At 34.5% G+C, this 22,151-nt stretch overlaps 4 protein-coding genes across 10 annotated transcripts; 3 read left to right on the forward strand and 1 right to left on the reverse strand.

The window, feature by feature from the left end:
• Positions 1–785: 785 nt before the first annotated feature.
• Positions 786–4,692, forward strand: LOC111014676 (small ribosomal subunit protein mL104 (rPPR9)). 4 transcript variants are annotated; one of them, XR_002601928.2, is made up of 2 exons: positions 786–3,607; positions 4,372–4,692. XR_002601928.2 is itself a non-coding variant. In XM_022289471.2 (2 exons), the coding sequence occupies exon 1, from the start codon at positions 984–986 to the stop codon at positions 2,715–2,717; it is 1,734 nt and encodes a 577-aa protein (XP_022145163.1). In that variant the 5' UTR covers positions 786–983; the 3' UTR covers positions 2,718–2,759; positions 3,049–4,692. The 4 variants fall into 4 exon arrangements, 2 of the variants coding, with proteins under 2 accessions (XP_022145163.1, XP_022145164.1); XR_002601926.2 differs by having other exon boundaries at positions 786–3,297; positions 3,401–4,692; XM_022289471.2 differs by having other exon boundaries at positions 786–2,759; positions 3,049–4,692.
• Positions 4,693–6,553: 1,861 nt separating this feature from the next.
• LOC111014739 (putative glutathione peroxidase 2) lies at positions 6,554–9,072 on the reverse strand. Of its 2 annotated transcripts, none has more exons than XM_022289546.2 (6): positions 8,824–9,072; positions 7,981–8,057; positions 7,743–7,804; positions 7,535–7,653; positions 6,873–7,040; positions 6,554–6,786 (listed from the first exon to the last, which is right to left on the reverse strand). In XM_022289546.2, the coding sequence occupies exons 1-6, from the start codon at positions 8,971–8,973 to the stop codon at positions 6,754–6,756; spliced, it is 609 nt and encodes a 202-aa protein (XP_022145238.1). In that variant the 5' UTR covers positions 8,974–9,072; the 3' UTR covers positions 6,554–6,753. The 2 variants fall into 2 exon arrangements, with proteins under 2 accessions (XP_022145238.1, XP_087979773.1); XM_088123647.1 differs by lacking the exon at positions 8,824–9,072 and adding an exon at positions 8,599–8,756.
• Positions 9,073–9,939: 867 nt separating this feature from the next.
• Positions 9,940–13,362, forward strand: LOC111014738 (uncharacterized). 3 transcript variants are annotated; one of them, XM_022289543.2, is made up of 4 exons: positions 9,940–10,205; positions 10,366–10,558; positions 11,767–12,456; positions 13,271–13,362. In XM_022289543.2, the coding sequence occupies exons 2-3, from the start codon at positions 10,503–10,505 to the stop codon at positions 12,365–12,367; spliced, it is 657 nt and encodes a 218-aa protein (XP_022145235.1). In that variant the 5' UTR covers positions 9,940–10,205; positions 10,366–10,502; the 3' UTR covers positions 12,368–12,456; positions 13,271–13,362. The 3 variants fall into 3 exon arrangements, with proteins under 3 accessions (XP_022145235.1, XP_087979772.1, XP_022145237.1); XM_088123646.1 differs by having other exon boundaries at positions 10,465–10,558; XM_022289545.2 differs by having other exon boundaries at positions 10,490–10,558.
• A 1,591-nt stretch (positions 13,363–14,953) lies between these two features.
• On the forward strand, positions 14,954–17,461 carry LOC111014699 (acetylajmalan esterase 1-like). Its single transcript, XM_022289502.2, has 5 exons — positions 14,954–15,297; positions 16,181–16,393; positions 16,490–16,638; positions 16,727–17,000; positions 17,105–17,461. The coding sequence occupies exons 1-5, from the start codon at positions 15,054–15,056 to the stop codon at positions 17,320–17,322; spliced, it is 1,098 nt and encodes a 365-aa protein (XP_022145194.1). The 5' UTR covers positions 14,954–15,053; the 3' UTR covers positions 17,323–17,461.
• The last annotated feature ends 4,690 nt before the right edge of the window (positions 17,462–22,151 follow it).

Raw genomic sequence — 22,151 nt, forward strand, 5'->3', positions numbered from 1 at the left:
TATATACATAAATCAATTTATTCAAAAAATTTAAAGATGACAGTTTTTTTTCTTTTCTCATTTTCTTTTTCCATGACTCAAATAAGAAATGAAAGCAAAATTTTATTTCATTTCATACAACATTATTTTTTAGGAACAAAAAAGGACAAAAATCTAAGAATATGTGTTAAGTGTTGTTTAATTGTACTTGTATTTTACTTATAGAAAATTCTCAAGTAATGTCACATTTATTGGAATTAGTGAGTGATGTCAATTATTGAAATGTCGATTTTATGAGATGAATATGGAGAATATGAAAAAGTTGGTGAGAGAGAAAAGAGCCGAACTATATAAAAAAATTTAACTACTTAATTTATTTTTATATTTTTAAACTTCAAAATAAAACCATCAAATTACTATAGCTTACTAGTAATTCTAAAGTTGATATTTATTTTTATCTCGACTAATTTTTTTTATTGTAAATATCAAAATTGTACTTTCACAATGAAACAAATTATTGAGAAGCGGTTTGATAATTATTTTGATTTTGATTTTTGATTTTTAAAAAATTTGATAACTATTCAAATTTCAAATTTCATGTTTTCTTACCTCGATAAAACTTGGCTTCTCATTAAGGAGCAACTTTATTTTTACTACTATTAAATATTTGACAATTCATTATATTTTAAAATAAAGTGTTATTTTTGCATTACTCTCTCGTAATTGTCAAAAATATTAAATGATCAACAAACTTGATCTTTTAAGATTTATAGTCAGGGAAAGAAAGAAGTTTTTGAAAGCATTGTTATCGTAGTTACCATCTGTCTTTGGCACCGTTCATCCTCTAGCCAAGACCGTTCATTTAAAGATGTAATCACGAGACATTTGGAGAAAAATCAAGATGAAATTGAAACCTGTAAGAGATTAAGGACTGAATCATTAGTCTTTTTTACCCAAAATTTTTGTGCGGTAGATGATTTTGGTCCTACACTGCAACTTTCTCGATGTTGAGCAGGAATGGTTCGGTGTTACTCAAATTCAGTACTCTCCATTTTTCTCGCTTCTCTTCAAACTTTTTCGGAACTTCAACGACGAGAAATGACATTGCCATAGCTCCAAGAACTTTTGCAAGAAGACCCACTTCGCGTTCTGCCCCAGTCCCTCGCGCTCTGGACACTCTCAGCTCTACCGATGTCGTCAATTCAGTATGTTCTCTACTTTCAAACAAAAATCACCAAACAACTAATCTCGATCTCGATCTTTTGTTGAAAAGATTCAATGAAAACTTAAGTTCGGATCTCGTTCTTCGAATTCTGATGAATTATAGGGTGTTGGGTAGGGCTAAAACGTTGGAATTCTTTTCTTGGTCTGGATTGCAAATGGGGTATCGGTTTGATGAGTCGGTGGTTGAGTACATGGCTGATTTCTTTGGTAGAAGGAAACTGTTTGATGATATGAAGTGTCTTCTGGTGACGGTATCTTCTCATAAGGGTCGGCTTTCTTGTCGAACGTTTTCAATTTGTATCAGATTTTTGGGTAGGCAAGGGAGGGTTAGAGAAGCCCTTTGCTTGTTCGAAGAAATGGAGCCAAAATTTGGGTGTAAACCTGATAATCTTGTCTTTAACAACATTCTTTATGCCCTTTGTAAGAAGGAAACAACTGGGGAATTGATTGATACTGCTCTTACAATTTTCAGAAGAATCGAATTGCCTGATAAATATTCATACAGTAATATCATTATAGGATTGTGTAAATTTGGAAGGTTTCGTACAGCTCTTGAAGTGTTTGAGGAAATGGAAAGGTTGGGCTCGGTTCCTACTCGATCTGCAGTGAACATTCTCATTGGGGATTTGTGTTCATTGAGTGCCAAGGAAGGGGCTATAGAAAAAGTTAGAGTTAGAAGTACTCGTAGGCCTTTTACCGTTCTAGTTCCAAATGTGAATTCGAAGAGCGGTGCCATTGAACCTGCAGTTGGGGTTTTTTGGGCAGCTAATAGGATGGCTTTGGTTCCAAGTTCATTTGTAATGGTTCAGCTTATCTCGGAACTTTGTCGATTAGGTCAAATGCAAGAAGCCATTGAAGTATTGAAGGTTGTTGAGGATGGAAAGCTAAGATGTGGAGAAGAGTGTCACTCCATTGTGATGCAAGCACTGTGTGAAAATCGTCAGGTTGAAGAAGCTAGTGATCTGTTTGGGAGGATGCTTTCTCAGGGTATGAAGCCAAAGTTGGCTGTTTACAATTCTGTTATTTGCATGCTATGCAAATTGGGGAATGTGGTTGATGCTGAAAGGGTTTTTAAGATTATGAATAGGAAAAGATGCGTACCTGATCGTGTTACTTATTCGGCGCTAATCCATGCCTATAGTGAAATTGGGAATTGGTCAGCAGCCTACAGTTTATTGAAGGAAATGTTGAGTTTAGGGATGTCTCCTCATTTTCATTTGTATAGTTCAGTGGATAAACTAATGAGGGAACATGGGCAAGTTGATCTGTGTTTGAAGCTGGAAATGAAATGGGAAGCCCAAATTTTGCAGAAGCTTTGTAAGCAAGGTCAACTGGAGGCTGCTTATGAAAAGCTCAAGTCAATGCTTGAAAAGGGCATTCACCCTCCTACCTATGTGAGAGATGCTTTTGAGAACGCATTTCAGAAGAACGGTAAGTATAAGATTGCTCGTGAGTTGCTGGAGAAGATCGGAGTCCACAACCGTGAGGAGTCTGTAATCAGACATTCACCATGAGTTATCAAATGGAAATGTTCTCCTTTTATTATTGACGAAATTGTGAGTAGAAAACTTCTCATTCGCAATATGTTTGATTGGCCAAAATAATTACAGAAACACATGTTCCATTGTGTTTAGAAGCTAATGGGTTGACATGGAAATCTTAACATGATGCATGTACATTAAGTTTACTCCCATTGGATCTAATTCTTTCTCAGATTGATCCTGGACTAACAATCCAAATTCTGTACAAAATTCTTGATGAATTCCCTACCCTTCCAAGAAAAAATGTATGAACTGTGAAGTTGGAGATTATCCTGTGTTTGCTAAGCTCTCTTTTTTCCTGTAGACTCTGAAGTTTCAGTTGAAAGTGGCAAAATTGCTTTGGGTTGGTTATGTCCTGACATCTGAATATACATGTACAAAATTTTATCATTGACATATTTCGAGCCTCGTCAAATCTTTCGAAGCTCGAGCTTCTCTTGAAGGCTCTTTCAAGTTCCAGTGAAAGTCTACTTACCCAGCCAACCAAGATCTGCACCCGAGTTTAAAATGTTTACATGAAGCATTTGAACTAGCTTTGAGGAGGATCACATCAGTTAGAATCACCTGCTTACAGAACTTCATTTCGCCTTATAAAAATTGTATATCATTGTCTTTTTAAGTTGAATCCCAATAACCTCAGTTTCTTCTTTCTACAGAATACACCCAAGGACTTCAACAATGGCAGCAAAAGGGAAAGAAGGCAAAAAGTTCCAACTAGTTTCATATTTCACGAAAAAGGAGCAGGATGGACAGAAAAAGAAGAGGTAAGAGTGGTGGCTGAGATTCAGTTTCTTGGAAAAAAAAACACCTGGTACAAAAGTTGACCTTTCCAGCCACCAGAGCAGTAATCTTGTCAAAGTCAGGTATGCGAATCAGTTTTAGTCATTACTTAAAAATCTCTTGACCTGGTTTTAATAAATGTTCCCAAGAATCTTGATAGCAGAAAGCTCTTTCATATGAAAGACTGCAGAATCTGAAAGCTCGAGAGCAGCGCGTGTTGTACTGAAAGCATTTAATCCTTAGCTCTTGATGGCTTCAATACAAATAAAATTCAATGTAGAGACCCTTCTTGCACTCTCAACCCAAATTTGGTCTGTTCTTGTAGGAGCAGTCAAGAAAATTTCTAACATCACTTCGGCTCTTGTCCCTTTGTGGGTGGTTTTGTAGACAAAAATTTTCGATATTTTCAACACACGGTAAACTTTTCCTAATACACTGATCAGGATTTGGTAATTCAAGGTTTGACCTTATCCAAGATTAAGGCAAGAAAGTTTCATGGTCTAATTGTTTTTGTGCCCTTCTTTGAAACTAGAAGATATTTGAAGGATGATGTTGAAGCTGAAGAATATATTGTAGTCTTGTCCATACTTAATATGGTGTCCCTTAAGGTTGAAGAAGACCAGATACTGATCTAGAGGTCTCAAGTTTGAATCTTTGACGAACTTAATACCAAAAACCTTTGATATCTCCCGAGTCTAGACGTTGAGGTGGGTGTGGGTGCCTTTGGGTATAGGGGAGCAAAGCTTCGACTTCCGGTTCTAAAAAAAATATATATATATATATATATCGATCCCTGAGTGCTTTCTTCGTAAATTTTTTACATAACTCATCTTTTTCTTTTCCAAAGGAAATTTATGCAGCTCGCTGGAATTCGAAAGAGCCCCAAGAAAGTTAGTGTGCTTACTTAAGATTATTCTCAACGGCAAAGTTAATACGGCTGAAGTTCTTCAAAAAAAGGCTTCCCACCATGTCTCTTCAACCTTCAATATGTCGTCTATGTTCCGATAGTTGTGAAAGTCGAGCTCATCTTTTTTTACTGTTCATATGCAGTGGTTTGTGGGGGTTTCTTATTTCAACGATTCGACATTCATTGCATCTTGGCATCGGATATTACAAATATTGTGTCTCAACTACTATATCTAGTAGTAAAGGTGGAGATTTGAACTCATTACATTTCTTGTCAATTACCATCGAGCTAATCAAAGCAGCTTTATTATTAGAATTTAGGTTTGGAAGAAACCAAAAGAAAAGACAGATAGATTCATATGTCATTTGACTATTACATGATGGTTAATATGTTAATATGTGAATATTAAGATATTTTAATAAGGGAAATACTTGGCTCCTTAACGTTGAGGAGTTACTCTTAAGGGGTCAAGTATTTTTCTTTCAATAAAGACTCGCGAGTACAGATAAAAAGGGAAAAAAAAAACACAACATTTGCAACCACGAAGCTAATAGGAGAGGGAGAGAATTACACAAGAAAAACGGATGTTTTACCTTTTCCCCTTTTATCTTCACTCCCATTTTCAAGGATCAAATCATGGTTATTTGGGTCTCTTTGATAATCTATCTATATTTTGTTTATCGATCTCTTTTTTTTTCTTATTTTCTTATTTTAATTTATAAAAACAAAACTATGTTTAGTATTTGTTTTTTCCTTCTTTTTTTATTGAAAGAATAAACTTAGATATATTTGATAATCATTTATTGTTTTTTTGTTTTTTAAAATTACAGATAAAAAAGATAAAAAATTTATATGAAAATTAACTTTTCAAAATTGGTATGTTATATTTAATTTTTGATGTATATTATACATTTTGAAAATAAAAAATTGATAAATTGATAAAATGATAAAATAATACTCTTATCTACGTTTTAGAAACAATGGAAAACAAGAATAAGAAATTTAAAGCTTGTTTAGTAACGTTTGCGTTTCTTATATATCGTTTTCAATTACAGAAACAAGAAATAAAAAGTTACCAAACGGGCCAAAAAAATTTAGTTTTGTTGTTTCCGAATTTTTTAAACAACTATTAAAACGTCTATTAAAATAAAGAAAAAAACATAAACAATTACCAGGTACATTTCTCAAAAATTGGAAATGAGAGAAAAAAGCACAAGATGGAAACTTTATCTAACGAACTTCATATGACTGACATTTCTCTTCATAATTTTACTGTTTTATCAAGCAGAATGGATCGAAGTTCCTGCTCATTCCCATTTATTACATACCAAAGTTCTAACCTTAATGTTTTGTGCACCAAAGTTGTTCCAAGTCTCTTCTCTTTTTTATAAGTATTCATACTAAAACATTAATAATTAACATAATTTTTTTTATCTTTTTGCAAAGAAAGTAAAAAATATATTTCCGGAATAAATTGATAAAAATATCAAGTATGTATGTTTTTCCTTTTGAGAAAGATTCAAATATTTGCTTAATTCATTTTGATTGATAAAATATATTAAATTAATGAAGTTAATTATATATTAATACTATTAATTAATTAACTGATACAAACATAATTAATTGTTCAATTGTAATAGTTAATTTATTGATTAAAAAATATATTTAATTCATTTTTATTAATAAAAATGTATTCAAATAATGCAATTAAGTATTTAACAAAATTATTAATTCATTAATCATCCATTTAATTAATAAATTTTAATTGGTTAAGTTAATTTAGCATAAGAGTTAATTTTTCTAAATAACTATAATTAATTGTTTAATTAAAACTATTTATTGATTACATAATCAATTAATTTATATTTATTTCTTTGAATTGATTTGGTTTATTCATTAATTAATGAATCATAATCATTACATTTTCATGACCAATCCTAGTAAAAAAAAAAAAAAACCTCATTTATTCGGGTGAAAATCTTATAACATTCTCATAATCTTTGTTACTTTTGAAACCTTAAACCAAACGGTCCATAAATGCTGGAAGGGAGTGACGAGCGAGCTATCATAGCTCGCATGTGCATGTGCAAAACAGTAATTGGTGTTGGGCAGAAAAAAGATCTTACTGTAATCTTACTAATTCACCATTGCATATAAAAAAAAAAAAAAGCAGTGTTCAAGCATGACTATGTAATGTGGATTCAGCCTCTAGAGAAAATAAAAACATGTTCATAGAAACGTTTACAAGTGCATTCACATAACAAACGAATCATATAAACAAGCACTGCAGGAGTTTATTGTGTATGGTTCCTGACCTTGTGTTCAAGCAGATCCCAATAGATTCTGGATATCTTTCTGTAGAATGAGGTGGGGAAAGTAAAATAAGCCTCTGCAGATAGTCTTAGATCTTTATAAAGTCGATTTCGGGAAACGATACTAACCTCAATGTTGAGAGGAGGGGTGGTAGGAGCATATCTGTCAACGACCTTTCCTTCTCTGTTCACCAAGAACTTCGTGAAGTTCCATTTGATGCCATCGCCAAATATTCCACCCTTTTTCAATTTCAGGAATTTATAAATGGGTGCTGCATTCTTACCGTTAACCTCGACCTAAAAGAACCACGTTATGAGTGAGTTTGAAATCACTTTTGAAAACATAATTTTAAGCAAAGCAAAAATCATGAAACTAAGAGTACTTTCCACTATTTCAAAAGTTATACTGAATTCAAACTAAACGGGTGTTTTTGTGGCATGAAAGTACTAGTCCTTTTACAAAACTAATGTTGGAAATATAATCGAAATCATATGCTTAGTTAGTATAATCACATGTCAGACATCGGCGAGATATTGGTAGAGGAACTAACAATAAACACCTCCAAGACGAAATCTATTGCATTGCAACAACTGTTTATTTTATATGTATTTATTTGTTTGATAACCATGAAGATTTGGCTCACTTAAATTAATCTCACTAGACCAATACCTAATTCTACAACATTTGATCGAAAAACTTCAGGATGTTTAATATTCAAAGTAGAAGGTCACTATGGTATAAACCTATAATATAATACCTCAAAGACATCTTGGTTTATGATTATGATTACCTTATCAAAGATGGGGAATTCTGCTTTGAACCTTGTGCATAGAGTTTCCTGGATCTCCTCATTGTTTCCTGGCTCTTGTCGTGCAAATTGATTGCAAGGAAATGCCAATATCTCGAAACCTGCCCAAATAGGTAATGTGAAAACCAAACCAGAATCTTGAAACATAGAATTTGGTGAGTTTTGATATTGCCATGGAATAATGTCTGACCTTGACTTTTGTACTTGTCATACAATACATTCAATTCCTTGTAGTTTGAATCCGTAAAACCACTGCAAAACAACGAAGATCTTGAGACGAACGATTAATAATACAGCACAGCCAAGTTTTCTTGACATTTTTCCTCAGTCACTCTTCGACATGTAGGAACTTTTAATTTTCTCTAAACACAGAAGATCCCAACCGCCAGCCAATGTTCAAAAGAATTTAGAGAGAGAATAAAAATTACCACTTAGAAGCAACATTCACTATCAGAAGAACCTTCCCACTGTATTGACTAAGGCACACATCATTCCCACGAATATCCTGCAAACAAGTCCATTTTCGATCTTACATATTTCCTATGTCAATGCCTAACTAATCAAAGATTTGCAGAATTAGAAACTAATTATACAGAAAATGACTTCAATAGAGAAGCCAAAGTCAGCGGTAATACAACTGTTTTGGGTTCTCCAATCAAAGCAAATGATCCCTTATATTTCGGAAGTCAGATATTTTCATAAATCAATCCCCAACAAATCAAAGATTTTCCGAAGTAAAAACGAATTAAAATCAAAATCATTTCAACAAAGAAAACTAGGTCAGCGAAATGAAAAGCGAGCCATAATAACGAGGATTTTTGGTTCTCTATTTAAAGCCAAGAATCCCAAATATTTCGAGAGTCCAATATTTCAGATATTTCGATCTTACATTTCAAATATTTGCTAAATATGAACAAATTAAACAGAAAAATCACTCAAACAAAGAAACCTAAGTTTGCGAAATGAACAACGAGCGAGAACACAGATGATACTCCATTTCACATCAAAACAAACAGAGATAATTGGAAAGCGATGGAGCTGAATACCTTGATAGTGAAATCATATATGGAGTTGGGGGATTCTTCAGCCATATTTAGAAGAAACGAGTGAGAAATTTGAACAAATTAAACAAATATGAACCCATTAAACAGAAAATCACTCAGATAAAGAAACCTAAGTCGGCGAAATGAACAACGAGCAAGAACACAGAGGATATTCCATTTTCACATCAAAACAAACAGAGTAAATTGGAAAGCGATGGAGCTGAATACCTTGACAGTGAAATCATATATGGATTTGGGGGATTCTTCAGCCATATTGAGAAGAAACGAGTGAGAAATTTGGCCTGTTTGGTAGTAATAAAATGCGGAGAAACAGAGAAACAAGAGGGCGATCCAATTGGCAATTTTGAAGAAATGCATTCGAAGAGAATTCAATTTCAACGATTTAATTTTCAACGCAGCCTTACGTCCGTGGAAGGAAATAAAAGAAAATTATTTCCTTAGTTAGATGAGCAAGAAATTTCATGATTGTCAGCATTTATTTTGGATTTATATGCTTAGAAAAAGTTTAGTTGGCGGGTAAGTCTGTTGGACTTTGCTAAAACTACGCGGTGACGTGAAAAGCACGTACCACAGACAAATCAACAAGTGCCACGCCATACCATGGCCTAAGATTTTATCCGATATTTTTGTTATTATCTTTTTTCATAGTACCAATCCGAGATCTTTGAAATTTAAAGCATTATTATATTAAATTCCCCCCCCCCCCCCCCCCCCCCCCCCCCCCCCCAAAAAAAAAACCCACTAATTATTCACATCTATCTCGAGCTCGAAGGTTCAAACTTTCGTACCTGCAATTTGTTGTACTAAAAAAAGATAAACTTTGATTTTAATGGGTTGTTTCAAGAGTTATGTTATTTTAATTAGAACTAACGTGGATGGTTTGTATAATGAAACCAAATTATGCGATACATGATGTCGGCATATCATCTTTCGTCTCAAAAATTGGGTTGTCGGATACTTATGGTCGGACCTCGGTCATACCTTCAATGCAAGAGAGTTTCTATCCGACATTTGTAACTAAGTATGGAAGGTTGGTCTCTCCAAAAGGAGACTTGAAGTAAGACCTTATCCTTACGACTTTCCTCCGTTCTCCACGTTGTAAGTTGTTCTCTTATCTCATTATCTACTTTACTCCCGCCTGCTTGTGTTAAAATTAATCGATCTTAAGAGTATTTTTGGGTAGAAAGTGGAGAGAAAATAAATATTTTTTTCTTATAAAAATAATAAATAGTTTTTCTATAAAAAAATAATAAATAGTTAAAAACTAAAAAAAGTAATAAAACTGACTCATGATTAGGTAACATTTATGATGAATCAATGAATGGAAGTCTTGGGAGTGAAGAAATAGTTCATCTCCCACTGCCACTGCCACTGACCCCATCGTTGAAGAATGAAGAAGATGACACAAATCATGAAAATGGAGACAGAGTCGCCTCTGCTTCTGTTTCTGCATACACAAATATAACGTTGATCTTCTTCATTCGAAACTACAAGAGAAATAATTATCCTTACTGAAAATCCTCTGCGTTTCGAAAATTTTCACTCTCCCGCGCCAAAAAATCGAACCACTCACTTCGCCAATCGCTTAGGTAAGTGAAGAAATCAAGAAATTCACTGTGAAATGCGTTGCGTTTTTGTTCATTACATTCTTCCTTCTTCTTCTTCCATTTGATCTTCATTTTTGCCCTACTTCTTCATCTTTCTTCCTCATTATTCTCTCTGAACTGAACGACTTGTTTCTCCTACCAGTAATTTTATTTACCTTTTATAATTTGTTCTCCCGCGACCTGAGAGATTTCAAGTTACGAGTTCGCTTGCTGAGGTTAACATTTGAATCTGCTCTTTAAGTTTGTTCGCGATTTGACATTATTAGGCGCGGCGAGAATATGAGTCCAGCGGACGAAAACCAAGAGCAAAATCACCCGAAACTTTTCTCAATAAGGTAAAATTTTAATTTCATAGTTCCGAGTTGTAAATTTTGCTATTATTTTATGTTCTTAGAAGTGGATTATCACTTCTTGCTTTTTTTTTTTTTTTCTTTTTTTCCCCAAACTACGTACATGAATGTTTCCCCTTTCTTTTGTTCCATTTCACAATCTTAATGATCCAAAGAGATGCTGATATGAAATAAAACTTTTCTGCTTGTTTCTCTTTGCAATTGCATATCGTCAAGAAGTTTTTCAACTCGTTATTGTAAGTTTGAAGAATTTAGCCGGCCTACTCTGTGGTTTGTTTTCACAAGTCTTTAGCCTTTTTTCTTACTTTGTCTAAACTTCATCACTATTGAGTTTTGATAAAATACTACGGATAATACTTCCTTGTTGACTATCACTAAGTTGTTGACAGGCCAGTGGGAGAGAAAGAGAGAGAGATTTTCGTTTTTCTTCAAGCGGTAAACACTTCTTTTTTTTTTTTTCCTTTTTAGGTAAGAAACGTAGATTTTATTGATGAATGAAATTACAATAGATGGCCCGGATATAAGATTACAAAAGAGCTGTCCAATTTACTATAAGGTCAATAAGATTATAATTTTGCAAAAGATAGTAACATTTACACCAAGTAAGAACTAATAACATAACTCTGTAAAAAAACGGAGTGAATTTGTCTTGAAATGATAAACACTTATTCACAACTTAGTGGTTTGTGGTTCCTGTTGTCCAGTCAGTAGAGAAGTATTATTGTTCAAAACTACAATTATATGACTATGGTCTATATAAGTATCGACCATGGTCACTTGGCTGTGGTGTAATCCACTAGAAATTTCACTAAAAATAAACTACAATTCTACCGTAGTTTACATATTGCAGTTCACGTTAGTCGTAGTCTAAATAATCTCTACCGTGGTCTATAGTTACTAGTTAGGTTTGGATCACAGCTTTAAAAAATCATGGTCTTTAAATGCATCAATTTTTTTTATATCACCGTTGGACTATTTCTCACCACTTTTAACTACTTTTTTTTTCCTTCAGAAAACGTAGTCTAATACCTTAAATCTAATAGTGGTCTATGCGCAAGTTTGTTTTTTAAGACTTGTGATTTATTCTCTCTTTTCTTTGTTCTGGAATTCATTAATTCTATTACAGAAACTATTTCTTAACAATTTTGGCCAATGCCTTAGCTTTTCTGTCACTTATGATCATTTGTTTGCAGACAGTACACTCTTTCTTGTCGTCAGAAGAACTTATTTCATTGTTGGCCATTTCCAGTCAAGTATCTGCTTCTATGTCTGAGCCATGGTGTCAACAATATTTTGCCACCACTTGATCTCCCTCCCTATGTCATTCAATCATCCGAACATGTCCGCTCGATCGATTGTATGCAGAAAGACAACAAAGACAATCCCATTGTTGTAAATGATGAAGGGCCAGACATCACAGAGGAATCAGCTGGAAAAAGATCATATAATTCCAGACAACTCTGTCATTCATCAGGGATTATGTCCCGTGATGTTTCTTCTAATATGTTGTGTCCTGAAAGACAAGCTCTGAGCACTCCTACAACTCTGCATTCATGTCTAGATGTTGATAAATGGCCAATTCGGTCATTGGATTGCTCGAGAATGTCGAGGAAAAACGACAGAAGTCGAAAAGGGAAACAAAAGAAACGGTGGATGGTGGATATTTTGGCAGTGGCAAAGCCTTGTAGTTTGGAGGATCTCTATAAAATGAACAGAGAGATTGAAAATGGGTGCAACTCTGAACTTGCAGAAGAATGCTCAAATCAAAAGCTTGATATTAATTCATGGTTTTGAAGAGAAGGCTATCCGAACTTGTTGGGAGAAAACAGATTGATCTTGAAAGGTCAAATGCATAGGTTGCAGATCCAATTGTTAAATCTTAAGTAAGTTCTCACCATATTTCATAACTTTATGCACGTAAAATATCTATGTTTCAATTTTATTTGCATGAAACATTTCATTTTATTGAGTTTATTATAATATTAAACTAGGTAGATATGCTTAATTCTGTTTTATGGTTCTAATAGTGCATTTAGAAAGCAAACAAGATGGCATGCAATAAAAGGCTAACTCTTATGCCTGCCCACTATTAAAGGATTGAATAATTATTGACATGAACAAGATGACATGAAAATTTCAATATCACATGTGGGTTTCTGTTGATTTTTGTAGTTTTAAGTCTCAGATATCAATCCTTTTTTTATAACAGTTTCAATCTGTACTTTTTTTAAAAGGTAAAATAATTAAGTTTATAACACTACTTCTACCCATCTGTGTTTTGTTTGCTATATCTACCTTTTGAGAATGTTTCCAAATATAATCAAAATTTTATAAACTAAAAGAAAGAATAAGCTTTGAAAATGTTGTTCAAATTTAGCTAAGAATTCAAACACTTTTTTTAAAATGTGAAAAACATACCAAATAAATTGTGAGAAAGTAAACATAATTTTTAAAAGTAGACATAGCTAGTCTCTTTTTAACCTTAACCGAAATAGTAAACATGGTTGATGCTTAGGATGCATACATTTTCTTATATATGTTATGTTTATGGTCTAGGGTTTAGGCACTCCGAGTTCTGTTATGTTTTATATTTATAGACTTCGAGTTCTCGGTTGCCAAGGATGTGTAAGCTCATCTTCGATTATTTTTTGTTTTTTGTTTTTAATTTTTTGTAAGGCTTTGCAAATTTCATTTCAGGTCAAATTTGTGGGAGAGCTGCGAGATAGATGAATTAGATTGAGGTTTAAGGAAGAGCCTTCAACACTTAACAGCGGCATTTCAGTTGGTATTTATTTTGAGCAAAGGCAATATTTTGAATGCTGTCTCGAGTATATTATGAGTTGAGGAATGTTTCGACAAAAAAAATATATTAGAAAATATTTGGCTCCTTATCGATTAGGACCAAATCTTGTCCTTACAATCATTGAAAATTGACAACTCATTATTTTTTAAAAAATATTTTTGTTTTTGCATTTTTCTCTCTTAGTTGTCAAACATTTAATGACGGTGAAGACAAAATTTGGTCCCCAACCGATGAGGAGCCAAATATTTTCTGTTTTTTATTGCATAAGTTTTTACTTGACACATGGCCGTAGCATGCTGCTTGCTTTTTTCATCAACTACTCGACTTAGCTTATCCCAAGATCCTACTTAATATAGCATGCTGTTCATTGCAACCATGGTCCACATATTGAATTTTTATCTTGGCTAGCTGATCAAGATCAATAATATTTCGCAAACGCCTTAAATACTAGTGGCATATATATGCTAACATTTCTATCATTTTCAATTCACATCACGTAATTGACTTGGTCGTTGGAGTTGTTTCAGCAAATGACACACCTATGTTAATTGAGCATTAGAATGGTTCTCTCTTCCTTGCAAATCACTAGATATTAACAATAAATTTTTAGCATTTTCATTTTGACATCTACCAGGATGTTGATGTCCTCATCTTTCGTGAGGAAATTGTAAAACGAAAGAGAAAAAGAAAAGGGTTCCAATACAGAAGAAAATAAAATGAGAATATCAACTCGATCCACGTGAGATGACGTTAACCTACGTCTCAATCCACTCCTCACTAATCCCATATTGCACCAATTAAACCTTTAATTAGTTAATTATCATTTTAGATCAATTGCAGCACCAAAAACCATAAGCCAACCTTGAGGGCAACTTCTTAGAAAGAAGGTAAAACCCTAGATCACTTTTAGGCATGATGAGTACCATATTCTTTCATTCCAAGACTCTTATACCAACTTAATCGTTAGAGTCTCTTTGAGAGTGTAGATTTGAACCTCCTTCCTCAAAGGAAGGAGAACTATGTTCATATTAGCTCTTTCTCTATAGCTCTATAAGGAAGAAAATAAACGCCAAGCGTCGTAAGTGGTCACATATAAGTGACCAAATACTTATTCTGTGATGATTATCATAATTGGTTATCCTAGCAAACATTCAATTTCTAACTCTGGCAAATATTTTGCTTTCTAAAGGATGAAAACCTAGTTTTGGTAAGTTATTGTGTGATCACGTATTGATGGATCATGTAATCTCCATAAGAAGAGTTGGTTTGTTTAATAGTAGAAAATTTTCTAAGTGGATGGAGGAGAAAATACTAATCACACAACCAAATAGATATACGGTTGATAATTCTACGCCGTTTGATGTACGAGAGAGAAATTACAAAACATATTTCGAGTCGTACCCTTTAGCAGCACGGTCTTCAAAGAGCACTAAATTTATCTCTATCTTGAACACACTCTTTAAGAAGAGCTTTTAGGAACATACATTTTCAAGCTTTTAATGTTGAATATATCTCAAAATCGATCCTTTTGGAAAACCCAGCTCGAGGATCGGTCAAATAAGGACTGTCCAAATGGGTGAGGCAAATTCAAGACCGCAGCATGCAGCTGCATTATAAAAACCCCATATTGTTTCAGTTTTAAGAATCACTGAAACTGATGCACCAAAAAGCTCATTAATGGCGGTTCTGTGGGGCTGTTTATTTATTGTTGTTGTTGGTTTTCCATTTGGGTGTAATTGTGAGGTTCTGAAGAAGTGTAAATTTGATGCCATATATCAGTTCGGGGACTCTTTGGCAGACACTGGAAATCTGATAAGGGAGAATCCTCAAACTCCTTTCTCTCGTCTCCCTTATGGCCAGACCTTCTTCAACAGGCCCACTGGGCGTTGTTCTAATGGCTTGCTCATGCTTGATTATTTTTGTAAATTTTCTTTTTATTACAGTTTTGTTTTTGTGTATTAAAATTATTGAGGCCTCCTTTATTTGGTGTCTTTTTTTGTTTGTTTTTTTTTTGAAAAAAAAATATGGCTCTCCTTTTTAACTTTGGTCTATTTTGGTCCTTATATTTTTTACTTTGACTCATTTTTATCGGTGTGAAACGTTTATTAATAAAGCATATGTTTTTTGTCCTTGTATTTTTTAAAAGTTAACATTTTAGTTCATATTTGCAAAATTTTAACATAAAATTTATACATAATAGAAACATTTTAATACAAATTTGTGACTACATTTCAACCAACTTTGTATTAAAATGAGACGTAGTATTGGGACTTTGTCGTATCACCTACCATAAAGTCTTGTGTTGCCCCGTATTGGTCACAGTGTTGCTCACAACAAATCTCAGTGGCAGGGAATCCACTGCATAAGGCAAACCACTTCTTTAATGTGCATAATATAGAGCTTTTGTGTTCAGTTATTTGTTGGGTCCTGACTAATTTGGTTTGGCTATTAACAATATTGAGAAAGAATCTAAGTGTTTTTATTGGTTAAGTACGTTTTTTGTTCTCTTAAAAAAAGGTCCAGATTTATCTTAATTAGCTTAAAGTATAGTTCAACTCATCAAGATGTCTGAATCTCCTACCTCTTGTTGAAATAATAAATTTACCCTATTATTTTAGCATCCTTTTTTATAGCTTAGCCAATTGAACTCTATGATGTTTAGTCTCTTCTCTGTAAGATAAAAGAGATTTGAATTTGATTTTATTGGTTATGCAGTTTTTAAAAACCAAATTATTATAAAGGAAAATATATGAAATTAAGGGTCTTGTTTTTCAATTTAACCCTATACTTTCTTTTCATTATAGCTTTGGCAGCTGGGCTCCCTTTGGCCAATCCCTACTTGAAGAAAAATGCATCTTTCACACATGGAGTGAATTTTGCGGTGGCTGGCTCTACCGCTTTGTCTTTCAGAGATCTAGCTCAAATGAACATCTCATCTCCGGTTACCAACTCATCTCTGGGTAAACAACTTGATTGGATGCATACACATCTCAATACTATTTGTTGTAATAAAAGAGGTTAGTATTCAATTAGTTAATTCAATATACATTTTATTTATCTTTTTTTTCACATTTTATTTTATATTAATTTTTCTTATACCGTGCATCTTCCAGATTGTGCTAAGAAGTTAAAGAATGCATTATTTTTTGTTGGCGAGATTGGAGGGAATGATTATAATTTTGCTCTATTTGAGGGCAAAACTATCGCGGAAGTGAAAAATATGGTGCCTCAAGTTATCAGGATGATAAAATATGCTACTAGAGTATGTGAAACAAGTTTAATTTAATTCAGAGAAGTTAAATTTTTGTTATTGAGTTAAACGTTTCAATTTTTTCATGTATATTTCATAGAGGGTCATCAAGTATGGTGCTACTCGAGTTGTTATTCCGGGACACTTTTCACTGGGTTGCTTACCAATCTATCTCACCGGCTTTCAAACCAATGATTCAACCGCTTACGACGAGTTTCACTGTTTGAAGAATTTAAATAACTTATCAAGTTATCACAATAGAAAATTGAAGCAAGCAATCAAGCTATTGAGAAAAGAGAATCCTAATGTGATAATTACCTACGGTGATTATTATAATGCGCTATTTTGGATTTTCCAACATGCTTCTTTACTTGGTATGTATGTTTTGTTAATTACTTTTCTCAAAAAACAACTTTTTTTTTTTCATATTACATTTTATTATTGTACAATACATTTCTAATTTGTGTTTTCTTTACAGGATTTGATAAAATATCGCTGCAAAAGTCTTGTTGTGGAGCTGGAGGTGATTATAACTTCAACATCATGCAAATGTGTGGATTTCCAGGAGTACCAACTTGTTCTAATCCTAATAAACGCATTAGTTGGGATGGAATTCATCTGACTCAAAAGACTTATCAATATATGGCCCATCGACTCGTCCATGATCTATTCCCAAAATTTCATTGCACAAATTAAATTAGGTAGGTGTAGCTTATTAGTCTTAGTAATATCTTTTTCCGTTTATTTTTGTTTTAGTTAAGAAGGTTTGTAATTTTCATGAAGATAAAGATTGGATATACTCAAATCTAATCAATATCATGTATATTTTTCGTTACACATGCATGTCTATTGCCAAAGCGAGTATAGCTCAACGGTAATTGACATATACCTCCAACCAAGAGATTGTGAGTTTGAATCCCCCAACATGTTTACTAAAAAAAAAATGAATGCATGTCTATTTTCTTGGAATAATTTCAATTAGTGAAGAATATTCATTTATGCCTCTTTCCACACCACAGTTGCTTAACCTATTCTTATCCAGTGATTACTTTTTTTTTTTTGAGAAAAAATACTTCATTAATCAACCGAAAAATCCTTAATGGCCACAACTTCCAGCCAATTAAGGATTGAAAAATCCCACATTTCACTCTCCCTATTCTCTGAAGCACGATGCGCAAGGTGATGGGCACAGTAATTCGCAATCCGATCAACCTTTACAAAATCACAAACCCCACCCGAATCTTGCCAATAACGAATTTCATTAACAACCCAGAAAATTTCTGTCAAATCGGTATCTTCTCCTCTCAAGAGCGATACTACCTCCGCAGAATCAGATTCCACTCGGATTGGAAAAGTCACAAGATAGTTAATCGCCCGAAGCCCTTTAAGAACGGCCATAGCTTCCAATGCCTTGATGCTACTAGGACCGTGATCCACTGATTTGTTCCCCGCAAGAATAATAGCGCCCTCCCAGTTCCGAAGTACCCAGCCGAGACCGCCCATCTGATGAACTGTCGACCAAGAAGCATCAACGTTCAGTGCCCAGGTATGGAGGGGAGGAGGTATCTATCTTGACACTCCCTTTAATACACTACTCTGAAATATGATTTGTCCTGTATCACGGAGTCTGCTGTTTTCCTGTTGCTATTCTCTAAAATATATTTTCTTGTCCGCTCCAACAAAATCGCAAAATTGTGCTGTTCTCCTTTAAAAACGATGTTATTTTTGTGACTCCAAATCACCCACAACCCGAGCATAAACACTTCAAATTCGTCCTTAATTGAGTTGTCTAAAATCCACGCCCAATAATCCTCCATGTTCCATCTTCTTCTGTCAATGTTATAAAGTCAAACATTATAATTTCGCAAAAAATTCCAAAATCGTTTAATTACCTTACACTCCCAGAAAATATGAGTCACTGATTCGCCATAGGCCCTGCAAAACACACAGCACATATCAGTTTTAATTCCCTTTTTATGAAGAATAAATTTAGTGGGAATGATATCCTTTACAAACTTCCAGCATGATATCTTGACTTTAGGGACCACCTCAGACTTCCAAAAACGCTTCCAGCGATTTGATTGTATACTCGGATTGGAAGACGAATGAGCCATAGAGGCGTTCTGGATTTTCATTCCCAAATGATAAGCGCTCTCCACCGAAAAATATCATTTTTTTTATCCGCACCTCAGATAACTACATCATCCATAATCCTCCCTAGGAAGAGGAATTTTCAGAATTTGTTCGGCCTCCGAAATAATGAAGTTATCTCTGATCTTATGCTCATTCCATCTGCCCCGTTCAGTCATTAGCCAAGCCACCAGGTGCTCAAAAATTGAAGAAGGGGTGAAAACAGGCCTATAAGGGCTGTCCCTATGGATCCAGGAGTCTAAGCCTATCGAAATGCTATAGCCATTTCCCACTCTCCATTGATAACCTTTCTCAAAAAGCTCACGCTCCCAAAGAATACTTCTCCATGCATAAGAGGGCGAATTCCCTAGCTTTGCCTTTAGGAAAGATCCAGTCCTAAAATATTTTCCTCGAAGAGTTTTCACAAGAGGGCTCGTAGGATGTCTCAAAATTCTCCAACTTTGCTTGGCTAACATTGCCTGATTGAAATTCCAATATCCCTGAATCCCATGCCCCCTTGATCCTTTTTTACACAAAGGCGTTTCCAACTTTGCCAATGGATTTTCCTATTCTCAAGAGTCAAACCCCACCAGAAGCAGGCGTAAATATTATGAAAATCATTACATAGGTCTCCAGGAAGCTTAAAGCAGCTCAACGTATAATTTGGGATTGCCTGAGCCACAGCCTTGATGAGAATTTCCTTCCCGCCCAACGAAAAAAGTTTCCCTTTCCACCCTTGGAGAGCCTTCCATAATCTATCTTTCAACGAATTGAAAACTTGACATCGATTCCTGTTAACCTGTGAGGGAAGGCCTAAATATTGACCCAACTGAGAAACTATAGGAACATTTAATTCTGTCCGGATATATTCAATCATATTCTGACACGTATTCTTGCTGGTCATGAACTGTGACTTCTCAAAATTTATAGTTTGACCTGACGCTCTCTCATAGGACTTAAGCACTCCCTTAATAGCTTGACAATCCTTTTGAGCCGCTTTGAAAAAAATGAGGCTATCAGCAAAAAAAATAAATGAGAAAATGAGGGACAATATTTATTACCTCTATAGCCACTAAAATGGTTTTTCTCCTCCTCTCTAGTGAGAAGCGCAGAGAAACCCTCAGAGCAAAAAAGAAAAATGTAAGGAGATAAGGGATCTCCCTGTCTAAGGCCTCGATTTGGCTTGAAAGAAGGTCCAGGGACACCGTTTATGAGGACTGAGAATTCAACTGACTCCATGCAGTGCATAAGCAACTCAATCCATCTGGAACAGAACCCCAACCTCCTCATCACCAAACCCAGGTACGGCCATTCCACTCAATCATAAACTTTGGACATATCAAGCTTTAACGCCGCCACGACTGTCTTTCCTGTCTTTTTATTTTGAAGCGAGTGAATACATTCAAAACCAAGAATAGCATTATCCGTAATTAACCTACCCGGGACAAACGCTGATTGTGTAGGAGAAATAATATCATCCAAAACCTGTTTCAATCTATTTGCCAAAGTTTTCGAAATGATTTTATAAATAACATTGCATAAGCTAATCGGTCTGAAGTCTTTCATGTGCATAGCATTCTTCAACTTAGAAATCAAAGCAATATAAGTCTTATTTAAGTGTGTTTATGCAAGGATATGCACAACAGTGTATTTCCGATTACAGCTCGAACTCGACCCCCGGACCGATCTGAAGACTTGGGCGGACCTGCACAAAAAGGTGAGCACTTCGACGATCAAGTCAGTACAGGTCGGACTCTTAGTTTAGTTCGAGGTCAGAAATCATCGTACCTGATCGTGGAGTGAGGTCCTCTACTTATGAGTGATAGTCCCGCCAATCTCGCGACGGTTACACCTGGTAATCTCGGGACCGTCGGTTACACCCGGTAATCTCGGGACCGTCGGTTACACCCGATAATCACGCCGCTGACAGCAGCTCACATCGGCCCCTACCGAGCTTCTCGGTAGGTCGGACCCTGGCCAGGTTCACCTCGGCCCTCATACTTGGCATCCATCAACGCTAACGGTGGTGATCTCGGCCGTCCGAGCTGGGCATGACTCATAAGTCATCTTGAAGAACCAATAGGGGTCCTCCACGTGTACAGGGTATTCTTTCCCCAAACAAAGTGAACCAAACTCATGTTACCATTTGGAAAATTGAGACAAATATTAGTCGTGTCCTCCCCCACAATTTCCTAGTACTTTTGGTAAAAAGCTGATTGGAAACCATCAAGACCAGGAGGGAGGCATCTCATCCGGAGTGAAAATTTTCGTTAACATTTGATTCTGTACATCCGAAATCTTGGACGAGATTACTTCTCTTATTCTTTGCACAAAACAGAGAAAAATTAATTAAGGGGAGATGATTAATTTGATGTTGTAATCATGATTCGTCGCAGATTTGAGAATCATGAGCAAGGAGAATTAGATTTAATATTGTGACTGAGGGTGAAAAAGGAGAACCATATGTGTTTGTGGAGTTGCAACTAGTTAGATGTTATGCTCATGTTTTAGGCTAAATTTCTGGAAGAGATTGAAGCTCGTTTATTTAAACTATTACTCGAGGAAATTAAGATATGAGATCGTTTACTTTTGAGTACTTAATTGGACGACAAAATGTTGCAAATACAAGGACATGCAAATAAGAGTAAGCTTTGGTAGAATGAACAAAGAAGTAGGGATGCTAAAGAAATTGAATTGACTTGTTTATAACTTTCGGGAGATATTTGAGGTGGTAACATTTATATTTCTTGTTTCTCGTTTTCAATTTTTGATAAAACATAATGTTTGGTAAGTATTTCTTTTTCTCGCTTTTTATTTTAAAGAAACATTTTTATAATTGCATCGCATAATAAAATTTCTTGTACTTTTTTTTATTATTTTTTATTCAAATTTTTTTCCAAACAGATAATATATTATTTATCATTTTTATTTTTAAAATTCATAATAAATATAACATAGAAATTTTGAATATTTTAATTAAAAGCGAACAACTTCGTTGATAAGAAAATAATGCAAATTAAGTGGTCTGGACTTGAGCATAGGCTTAAAATAGTTGTAAAGTTAGAAGCGCACGATTAGGTAGGCAGTGGAACAACTGTCAACTTAAACATAGCTTATTGAGTTAAAATACTTATGTTTTGACGAGAAGGTCGGGAAAACGAAATTCGATATCATCATTACAATATTTTAGATATACAATTTGAGATTTGAGCTTAAACAAATTATAACCTTTCATATGAAAATCACTATTCACCTTGCCTAATAAAATAACACGTGATTGGGTGGATTGAAAATTTGTGTTGTTAATTAAGGTCTTAACACAGTCGAAGAATTTTGTAAAGAAATAATTTGATTTTGTGAATAGGTAAAGTGAGTCTCCTTAACCAATCACGACT

The sequence above is a fragment of the Momordica charantia genome (genome assembly GCF_013281855.1).
Source record: "Momordica charantia cultivar OHB3-1 chromosome 5 unlocalized genomic scaffold, Mcharantia_2.0 BLBB01000005.1, whole genome shotgun sequence".
Taxonomy (NCBI): domain Eukaryota; kingdom Viridiplantae; phylum Streptophyta; class Magnoliopsida; order Cucurbitales; family Cucurbitaceae; genus Momordica; species Momordica charantia.

Bases quoted from the DNA above. Each gene is read 5' to 3' on its own strand.
- LOC111014676 (XM_022289471.2), top strand. From the start codon at position 984: ATGTTGAGCAGGAATGGTTCGGTGTTACTCAAATTCAGTACTCTCCAT.
- LOC111014739 (XM_022289546.2), bottom strand. From the start codon at position 8,973: ATGCATTTCTTCAAAATTGCCAATTGGATCGCCCTCTTGTTTCTCTGT. The intron at 7,805-7,980 runs GTAATTTTTATT...GTTGTTTTGCAG, and splicing joins GTGAATGTTGCTTCTAAGTG to TGGTTTTACGGATTCAAACT. The intron at 7,654-7,742 runs GTCAGACATTAT...CTATTTGGGCAG, and splicing joins TGACAAGTACAAAAGTCAAG to GTTTCGAGATATTGGCATTT.
- LOC111014738 (XM_022289543.2), top strand. From the start codon at position 10,503: ATGAGTCCAGCGGACGAAAACCAAGAGCAAAATCACCCGAAACTTTTC. The intron at 10,559-11,766 runs GTAAAATTTTAA...ATTTGTTTGCAG, and splicing joins CCGAAACTTTTCTCAATAAG to ACAGTACACTCTTTCTTGTC.
- LOC111014699 (XM_022289502.2), top strand. From the start codon at position 15,054: ATGGCGGTTCTGTGGGGCTGTTTATTTATTGTTGTTGTTGGTTTTCCA. The intron at 16,394-16,489 runs GTTAGTATTCAA...TGCATCTTCCAG, and splicing joins TATTTGTTGTAATAAAAGAG to ATTGTGCTAAGAAGTTAAAG. The intron at 17,001-17,104 runs GTATGTATGTTT...TTTTCTTTACAG, and splicing joins CCAACATGCTTCTTTACTTG to GATTTGATAAAATATCGCTG.